The sequence below is a fragment of the Lolium rigidum genome, chromosome 3 (assembly GCF_022539505.1).
Source record: "Lolium rigidum isolate FL_2022 chromosome 3, APGP_CSIRO_Lrig_0.1, whole genome shotgun sequence".
Lineage (NCBI taxonomy): Eukaryota > Viridiplantae > Streptophyta > Magnoliopsida > Poales > Poaceae > Lolium > Lolium rigidum.
In genome coordinates, this window is record NC_061510.1 from 356,214,059 (window position 1) to 356,224,973 (window position 10,915).

The 10,915-nt window shown below is 43.0% G+C and overlaps 1 protein-coding gene across 1 annotated transcript; it reads right to left on the bottom strand.

Moving 5' to 3' along the window:
* Positions 1-4,040: 4,040 nt before the first annotated feature.
* Positions 4,041-10,634, bottom strand: LOC124700352 (COMPASS-like H3K4 histone methylase component WDR5A). Its single transcript, XM_047232495.1, is given in 3 exon segments — positions 4,041-4,592; positions 9,971-10,328; positions 10,330-10,634. Coding segments are annotated over 3 exon segments (972 nt in total). The 3' UTR covers positions 4,041-4,283.
* Between the last annotated feature and the right edge of the window lie 281 nt (positions 10,635-10,915).

Genomic DNA, 10,915 nt, shown 5'->3' on the forward strand with positions numbered 1-10,915 from the left:
CTTTCAATTCGAATGTATAAACTATATTATCTTCTTTTTGAGTAAGCATATCCGAAATGCAGGTTTGCCTACCAGAGTAGTCCGACTGGCACATCTAGAGTTCAGTCAATTACTTAGCAATATAGCTACTAAGCACCTACTGATCGGCCATTTGCCAACCCTTTATATTATTCAGCTGCTTCGCAATATTTAAGCTAGATAGATGCTTTGGAATACAGGAAACTTGCAGGAGGGCTGCTGCGGCCGGTCCAAAGTCAAAACACACAGCGAAGCATGGATCGCAAATCCAGCGACTTAAAAGACAAACAAGAATTCTCGAAAAAAAAAAGGCAAACAAGAGGAGATGAAACTGTGAATAGACAGATGCACACGAGTTCATTTCATTATGGCACATGGTGATTAGTTAACTGCTGATTACTACTGGCTTTGTATGTACCACATGCGTGGTTAGCTAAGCAATGCCAATCATAGTTGCTTGCCAGGATGAAAAAGGCGCACTTAAGACTTATTAAAAACTGATTAGCCATTTAGCATCGCGACAAAAGGCAAGAATGGCTCGGCGATATCTAGCTGGATTTGCGCTCTAAAAGAATGCCCAAGTCATCGCTGTGAAATGGACAGAAATTCACATCTAAATTTAGGTAACAGCGGCATGAGGACAAGCAGCTGTAGGCAACAATGTGATGAACGTGGGAGAAACAATTCATTACAGGATCAATCAAACAGAATTGGTCAGAAGGAGAATTGGGTTGCATATAGAATTGTTATCCCAATGCTCCGTTTTCTTTATAGTTACGCGTCTCATCACGCTGCACGTATGCACGTTTTGGCAATAATATTTTCCGCTATTTCTGTTCAGTCTGCAGTGGCTGGAATGTTTCATCCACATCTATCTGCTTGGTACGTCGTTTGCCAATTGGGATAAGTTTAAGTTTAACTAGGAATAGTATACATCTTAATTACAGTTTACAGCTCAAGATGTTTCTATACTGCATTGATGTACCACAAAGGACCAGCTTTTAAACGATAGTCGTATCTAGTTATCTGAAAATGACCTATGCTCTAGCTTCCCTATCTAAAAAACGTTGACCAACGGGGGAATGATCCCTCCCTTGGCTATACGTTGTTAGGTAGAAATGAGACTCTCCCCGCGGATGGACGCTAGGATGATAACCCGATTAAAGTTCGCCCCTCCCGTGAAATTACCGCGTGATGGGGATTCGAACCCGGGTGGGCTGGCTGCGCACTCGCCTTGCCTTGCCACTGAGCTGGAACTCTGAGTTCCAGCTTCCCTATCTATGGACCATCTAAATTGTTGATGTCAAAACAAAGTAACTTGCAACAACATTTGTATCATCTCACTCTTCTTTTTTGAGCGAGAGAGCATTTGCCATCAACAGTAAAAACTCCAACACAGCATCAACATGGAAAGACCATTTTTCTCGGCCCAACAGAGCATGAAATCTGACCTATTCATGATGTACCTTAGAAAGACTTTCCATGACTTCAAATCAGGATGGTTAGCTCCTAAATGAAATAGATGAACTTGAAGCATTATTTTTCTTCAGTTACAAAAATTTTAAGCAATGTTTCTTCCAGCCTTCCATACAACCATCCCATGAACAGAAAATGCTGCCAGAATGCAGTATTTTGTGTTCATATGGCCAGTATACGTCTTCAAAAAAATTCCAGCATTGAAATTCCAAAGCCTCTGAATATAAGAACAATGCTTGAGTAGTCATCCTGTGATGAGAAATTCAACAAGGTAGGTTGCTGTATGCTCATGAAACAAATTGAGTGGGTGATTTTTATTTTTGATAGCTGCTAATTCAAATATATGTGTGATTGTAATATGCTTACATAATCATTTGGTAGGCAAAAACACATCAAGGCTACGACTTGGCAATGAAGTAAGAGTTATCTGAACTGATCCCAATATGTATGGAGTAGTCTTCAAGAATGATGTGCAGCAGGGCAAAATTATGTGGGGAACATACGCAGTAGTACTATACACACTAGTCACACTATGTCTATGGTAAAAGACCACCAGCATGTAAAATATCTAGGTGTTGTAATACTCCAAGTAAATTGAACTAGTGGAAAGAGGACCATGATAATAACAATACTAATGAAATCTAATTCATTGTAGGACAGAAAATGGTTCCACAAAAATGGAATTGCAGACTTGTAGCACGGGTCTCAAGGCACTCTCTACTGAATCATATGACAGTCTCTGCTAAGTTAAACAGCACATGATAGATGTAGCTACAGCTATGTGCTTCCATAATGGCGTCACACTTAAGAATCGTAGTATAATGTACAAGAATATTAACAGACAACAGCTTATTTTAGTTTCTTTCCACCCTTTTGAAAAACACAGTTTATGATCGCCATGCAGTACAGCTCTACAGTCCCTACTGATTGGCCAACTCAGTTTTATGGAGAAATGCTTGCAAGAACTGTAGAAAACTGGAAACTATTAGACAGTCAGGACTGTTTCCAGAAATTCAGGGGCCGTAGGTACTTCGGAATCTGGAGAGCATGATACACAAGTCATTTATCAACTAAAGGTAATACATACAAATGGAGTAAGCTTCTACATTTACCACCCTCACAACCCAAACACGGGGAACTGCTCACCAGTCTTTCTCCAGGGCTCTAATCATGGTCAAACACTAGGAATAGTGCCCTCATGATATGATGGTTCCTGAATAATATAAAATTCTGGCTTAATGAACAGCTAACAAATAGCTGGACAATGGGTAATTTTTTTGCCAAAGTACAAGGAAAAGATAAACTTTAATGTTAAAAAATTTAATGGTAGAGAAAGAAATGGGTCAAAACATTTTCATATTCACGGTAATTATAAATTGACAATATGGCTGGGAAAATAATTAAACTTAATTAGGTAGCAATTGTATTGCTAAAATATAGTGCACATAAGTTTTTTGAAAATTAAACGATGTAAAGTTTGACCAAGTATGTAGATAAACAAGTTTGAAAAGACAAAGAAGAGAAGATGGAATTGTGAATAGACAGATGCACACGAGTTCATTTTCATTATGGCACATGGCGATTAGGTAACTGCTAATTACTCATTACTGCTAGATTTGTATGTACCACATGCATGGTTAGCTAAGCAATGCCCATCAGAGTTGCTTTCAAGGATGGAAAGGCGCACTTAAGACCTAAAAACGGATTAGTGATTTTTTAACATCACGACAAAAGGCGAGAATACCTCGGCGTATCTAGCTGGATTCCCGCTCGAAAAGAATGCCAAGTCACCGCTGTGAAATGGACAGCAAGCACGTTTAAAACTAAGTAACTGCAGCATGAAGGCAAGCAGCTTTAGACAACAATGTGATGAACGTGGGAGAAACAATTCATTACAGGATTAATCGAACAGAAGGAGAATTGAGATGCATATAGAATTGTTATCCCAATGCGACGCTTTTTTCATAGTTACGTGTCTCATCACGCAGGTATGCACATTCTATTATATTTTCCGCTATTTCTGTTCAGTCTGCAGGTAAAATGCCTGGAATGTTTTTTCATCTACATCTATCTGCTTGGTACGTCTGTTGCCTATTGGGAGAAGTTTAAGTTACATGCACGCATCAGCACCACGCTGCATCATGATAATAGGAGCGGAGGGAGTACATATTAATTACAGTTTAGAGCTCAAGATGTTCAGTATACTGTATTGATCTACCACAAAGGACCAGCTTTTATAACAACAACCTTATCTACTTATCTGAAAATGGACCATCTAAAGTGTTGATGTCAAAACAAAGTACACTTGCAACAACATTGGTATCATCTCGCTAATCTTTGGAGAGAGCATTTGCCATCAACAAGAAAAAGTCCAACTCAGCATCAACATGGAAAGCCCATTTTTATCAGCCCAACAGAGCACGAAAGCTACTGTACTCCCATGAGTAATTCATGATGTACCTTAAAAAAAATTCCATGACTTCACATCTCAGGATGATTAACTCGTGAAGGAAACTAATGAACTTGAAGCATTAATTTTCTTCAGTTAAAAAAAGTTTAAGCAATGTTTCTGTCCAGCCTTCAACCATTCCGAGAACATCTTCGGAGCGGTTAAGTCTACTACCAATAGGCAATAGCCCAGCAGTGAAGCAGGCAACACAGCACAAAAATACACAGCACAGAGCATTGCATTCTCCACTGCAGCAATCTTACTTACTCGGGAAGCTAAGGAGCTTACATGGCTACCATCATCACTCAGGTTACATGACAACTAAGAAAATGAGCTTTTCTTAGGCATCTTGTTGGCTGTCGTCCTTTTGAACCCAGACTTTCACCGTCTTGTCGCTGTCAAGCGCTCCCGATGCAATCATGTTCTCCTTAGGGTGGCATGACACAGCAATGACCGTGTCAGTATGTCCTTCCAGCTTCTGCACAATCTTTCTTGATTGAAGATCCCACATGTAGACACACTTGTCTTCCGAGCCACTGACAATGTACTTGCCATTGGTGACAGAAAATGCTGCCGGAATGCAGTATTTTGTGTTCACATGGCCAGTGTACGTCTTCAAAAACTTTCCAGCATTGAAATTCCAAAGCCTCTGCATAAACAAACGATGCGTGAGTAGTCATCCTGTGATGAGAAATTCATGAAGGTAGGTTGCTGTATGCTCATGAAACAAATCGGGTGGATGGTTTTTAATTTCGATAGCTGCTCAATCTAAACCTATATTTGGTTTTAGTATGCTTACATAATCATTTGGTACCCAAAAACACATCAAAGTTATGACTTGGCAATGAAGTAAAGAGTATAACCTATCTGAACTGATCCCCATATGTATGGAGTAGTCTACAAGAATGATCTGCAGCAGGACAATACTATCTGGGGAACATACACGTGGGATTAACAGCATGTAAAACATCTAGGCGTTGTAATACTCCAAGTAAATTGAACTACTAGAAAGAGCGCCATGCTAATAACAATGGTCATGAAATCTAATTCACTGTAGGACAGAAAATAGTTCCGCAAAGATGGGATTGTAGCATGGGTGCACTCTACTGAATCACATGGCAGGCTCTGCTAGGTTAGACAGCACATGATACATGTAGCTACAGCGATGTGCTTCCACAACGGTGTCACACTTCAAAATCGTATAAATATTAACAGACAACAGCTTATTTTAGTTTCTTTCCACCCTTTTAGTGAAAAAGACAGTTCATGATCTCCGTGCGGTACAGCTGTACAATCCCTACTGATTGGCCAACTCAGCTTTATTGAGAAATGCTTACAAGAACTGTGGAAAACTGGAAACTATTAGGCACTCAGGACTGTTTCCAGACATTCGGAGGGCCCAGGTATTCTGGAGAGCATGATACACAAGTCATTTATCAACTCAAGGTAATACGCACAAATGGAGTGAACTTCTACATGTACCACCCTCACAACCCAAACACGAGGAACTGCTCATGACAGTCTTGCTCCAGGTCTCTAATCATGGTCAAACACTAGGGGTAGGGCCCTCATGATATGATGGTTCCCGGACAATATGTTTTGGCTTAATGAACAGCTAACAAATAGCTGGAGAAAGGGTGATTTTTTTTTGCCATAATACAAGGAAACAATAAACTTTAATATTAGAAAATAATTATGTATATATTGGTAGGAAAAAAACAGGTCAAAACATTTTCATATTCACGGTAACTATAAATTGACAATATGGCTGAGAAAAAATAATATAAATTAATTAGGTATTAAATGTACATAGATAAATTAGCAAATGTGGTATCACTAGCAATTAACAAGCAATCTTCCAAACCGTGCATTTACTGCCTAGCTAAAAAAAGATGTGATGTTATTAGAAGCAATTAACAAGCAATCTTCCAAACCGTGCATTTACTGCCTAGCTAAAAAAAGATGTGATGTTATTAGAAATAATCAGGATTAAATGTACTTGCCGGTTACTTGCCGTAGCAGTGGACCCCATTTACACAACATACAGAACCCATTTGAATTTCAGAAGGTATAAAATGAATCCAAGCCTATGTTTACATGAAACACCAACTGCTATAGTGGTTGATTACTTATTGCTAGAGCTGCCATTGCCACACATTGTTGGTTAAAAATCACAGTTTTGAGCCATATATTTTCCGATTTCAACCCATGGCATGCAGGTCCCACTGCCGAGAATGGAAAATATGAATAGCAACAAATTGCAAGGCAGTGGATCGAACCCATGACTCGATACCCTGAAAGATTCTGTTGGCTTCTACCCCTGCAGTAATTGTGTATCAATGGCTATACTATAGTTTATTATAATCTTTTCTACACTACATAAGTTAGGCCTTGTTTACTTCTAGTGTATTTTAGTGGATCGGAGGGTATTATGCCGAATCACGGAAAATCCCCAAAAGTCCGTTTACTTGTCCAGGTTTGGACGGGAGAATCCCGAGATATCCCCATAAACCCCTCATTTTTGCCTAGATTAAAAACTCCCCACCATATTAGAGTATTTTTGGAAAGAGTATTTGAGGGGATTTCAGGGTATTGGGCGAACACCAAATACTCTCCCATCCCTAAACCCCTAGGAGATGAAAATACAAGAGAAGTAAACAAGGCCTTATGGAGATTTGGTTTCTTCAAAAATTCCAATCTTGGAAATATTAACAGGGTTCATTTTTTTCTTAAAAAGGGAAAGTTTTCGCTGGATAGGAGTCCAGATATCGCTCTACTAATTGTCTATTAAACACCCTGTCTACCTTAATCTTTGTTACTTGCCAAAGAATTAAATTATATCCCAACCTAGGGTCATGGGAGGAGGCAGTAAAAAGAGACTTGAGGACTGGAATGTACCTAGAGTTTTGGCTCTTGATAGGGCTGCATGGGGATTAGCGATCCATGTGCCAGAATCTTAGTTTATTCGTTCCTTTTTTTCTTTTTCTCTTTTTCCCTTCTTGTTTCGGTCTCCTAATGTTTATGTTGGGTTTCATATCTAGCATACCCCAACTTGCTTGGGAAAAAGGCTTTGATATTGTTGTTGTTGTTGATCCTAGGGTCATGGCAAGAGTTTAACATCTAAGCTGTAAGCTCTAAATCTCTAACAGAACTATCCCCAAATACACGTAATTTCTTTTTCTGGGAGGAAATATTCTTTAGTCTCTTACTCTAAATCTCTAACAGAACTATTCCCAAATACCCGTAATTTCTTTTTTCTGGGAGGAATTATTCTTTAGTCTCTTGCCCTTCAATGTCTACCTCACAACACCACTAGACTAGAACCACATCACCTTATTAGTATCCCGACCCTCCACTCAGCAGTGACTCAAACTCGATCACATCACAAGGAAGCACACATTGTAACTGCAGCTACAGTTACTGTGCACCCCATGTCAACAAATTGCAGATACTCACACTCAGCACCATGGCATAATCGTTCAAGACATCCATAACAGCTACCTCTAGGATGTTGTGACCACGAAAAATTTAGAAGGAATACGACGATTAGCAAAGGATCAATTAACGAGAATAGCTTGAAACCCCATAAGATAAGTAACATAGCTGCCTTTGCTAAAATGGAAAATTCAATTAGCTATTTGCAACTCTACACAATTAATTACTTCTCAAGAATCATATGACAATGCCAGTTTTGCAGTTGCAAAACAGATGGCAGGCATACCGACAAAAGAGAAATGAACTATGATTGATGTCCCAGTCAGTCATGTCATTATACTACAAAAAGACCAAACAAAGCTGTGTCAACAAAATATATACATCACCATTTATGCATATCACACAGAAACGAAAGGTTTTCCCTTGATGGAGGCTAGAAAGGGCTCTTTTGCTTTTTTACTTTGAGAAAGGCATAATATGGAATATATGAGAAGGATTCGTAGGTGATAGCGAAATTAGGTTCTATTCTAGGTCAAGGGGTTAAGGACCTTTTTGAGGAAGATACTTTTGATCCCTTAAATAATAAGAAGAACCGAAGGTGAAAATAAAAGCAGCAGCCATCTGTGTATCCTCGATAATTAGAAGTATGGCTCGGGCCGGTCTTATTCAATTAAACCGAAAAGGGCGAACGGGGAAGGAAGAGTCATGACAGAAATTTGTGATTACGCATTTCACAACTGACACATTCCTACCAAGCTCATCATCAAACAAACAAGTTTAATCTTATATCTATATCATGTCAAGATTGCACATAACAATATACAAGGGTGCAGTTTTTATAAACTGTTAACAAGCCCTGCCTTGTAGTTTACCACATTCTAGAAATAACTCAAAACATAATCAAAAAAAATATCCAACTCTATGTAGCATTGTGCAAACCCAGCAATATGCAGATAGCTCACATCTTCACCATTGCAAGAACACATATTACTTCAAGCTCAAGTCCATGTCATCTGTGTTAAGTGAACAAATAGTACTGTGGCGGGTCTGCTACCTCCAACCCAAAGAATACCTTGTTTGTTTACTTGCAATAAGGTATGATTTACACGGAAATGATATATCTATTACATGAGCATTGGGGTTCAAGGATGAAACAGGTTGCCCTCCACAACCTCCAAACAAAGCCTGGACTCCCAAGCATGGGCGGAGCCACCACCGGGTCGAGGAGGGTCAGTCGACCCGGCTCAGAAATTGGGGAAAAATAATCGATCCTAAGGCATCTCCAATGGACGACGCATTTCGGACGCGTAAAAGTGGTCGCGAGCGTCCGTTTGCGTCGCTCCGCGGACATATTTTGTTCGCGTGTCCGTTTGCGTCTGGGTGTGCCTCATCGGGGTGACCTATTTTTTTAACATTTGCAACATATATAGAAAGCATAGAAACCTAGTACATTCAAACTATACAAAGTAGTTCTAGAAGCCTAAACTACTTGCTGCCTGACGGGCCGGCCCCGTCGTTGCGTCGCTCCCTCGTCTGCTTCTCCGCCGCCTCCCATGCGGCCGCTAGGGCTCGGTGCGCTGCCGCGTCCTCTAGCAGGCACTGCCGCAACCTCGCGTTGGCGGCATCGTCCTTGAGCGTCTCGAAGGACTCGACTATAGCCCTCTACTCCGCCGCCTTCTCCTCCAGGGTAGGCGCATCAGGGTCATCGGAATACCATGAAATGTCGAAATCGGAGTCCTCTGCGGCTGCGGCGGCCGCCACCCTGCGTTGTTCCATCTCGGCATCGACCGCCGCATGGGCCGCCCGCTCCTCCTCTGCTTCCTTCTCTGCTTCAGCCAGGTCCTCGGCGTCCCTGACCAGGTCGAGGAGGGTCGGTGTTGTCGTCGCCGTTTCGGCGGCCCGCCGGCCCACCACCGCCTTTCCTCGCTGGCTCGCCGCCGCCTTTGTCTCCAGTCGCCTCCCCCTGCTCAACGCCTCACCTCGTCCCCATCTCTGACTCCAATCGCCTGGCCTCTGCTCGGCTGGTCGGCCCTGCCCGTCTGCCCCCAGCTCGGCTCGTCCCCGGCTGCCTTCGATGGACGCCGACGATTTTGGTGTTCTTGTTTTTTATAGTTATTTTGTTGTTGTACTTGATGAAATATGCAAATTGAATCTGCTTGGACCTCTTTTATTGAATACATTTGCTCTTTTCTTGAATACATTTGTTCTTTTCTGTCAAAAAAAATTTAGAGCTTGGTTTCGACCCCCCTCAGTTCAATTCCTGACTCCGCCACTGCTCCCAAGTGAAATATTCTGCCAAGACTAGACTTAATGTAAAAGATAAAACTAATAAGTTTAACAAGGAGGATCATTACCTCGTGACAATCCAACTATTGGGTCCGTAGAAATGTACTTGTACCATTCTATTTTTGCTATGAAAACTGCTAACGCATTTCATCACAAAAAAAAAAAACCGGATATTCAATCTAGCTATGTGAACAGTCAAGTGTCGAATAACAACACAAATTACATATTCACATATGCTGAATGAAAGCTAGACAGTTTTCTACAATCTACAACAGAGAAGTAGGAGATATGCTGAATATAACTCACCAGGGTGCTATCAAGGGTGGAGGCAAGCACGAACTTGCCGTTGGGGGAGAACTTGGAGAAGGACACGGGCGGGCTCTCGTCATCAATGAGCGTCTTGACGCAGTGCCCGGTGGCGGCGTCCCAGATGCGGCATAGCCCGTCGTAACTCCCCGACACAATCATAGTCCCATCCCGGTCGAAGTCGACGGCGGTGACGGGCTCGGAGTGGGCGGGGAGCACGCGGAGGCTGCGGCCGGAGCGGACCTCCCAGACGCGGACGGTCTCGTCGAAGGAGCCCGAGGCGAGGACGTTGCCGTGCGGGCTGAAGGCGACGCAGAAGGCGTAGTTGGTGTGGCCGTGCAGCGTCTTGACGAGGCGCGCCGCCGCCGGCGCCCAGGTCCCAGATGCGCACGGTGCGGTCGTCGGAGGCGGAGGCGAGCAGGCGGCCGTCGGGGGAGAAGGAGAGGTCGGAGACGCCCTCGTCGTGGCCGGCCAGCTCGGCGGAGAGGGAGAGGTCGGCGGCGGACCAGACGCGGAGCAGCTTGTCGGCGGAGGCGGAGGCGAGGAGGCGCCCGTCCGGGGAGAACTTGACGGCGGAGACGGCGCGGCGGTGGCCCGTGAGCGTGGCTCGGAGGGCGTACCCCGGGGAGGCCGCCGGGGCCTCGTCTGCTGCCGGCGCCGCCATTGCCGCGAACCAGGGGAAGAAGAAAAAAAAAGGGTTTGGTTTGGGGGTTTTGCAATTTCGGCGGCGATTTCCCCTCTTTGGCGACGCGGCTGCGCTGCAGGGGGTTTGTGAGTGCGGAGGAAGGAATCAGACGGGGGAGAGACGCGTCGCGAGGTTCGGGAGTTTTATTGGGCTTTGATGGGTTTGGCTAGATTGCTCTGTCAATAAGAATTGGGCTTAGATATATATTGGTGGTCATGGCCCATTTACTTCAGTGACCATATGCACAACAGGTCATCAGG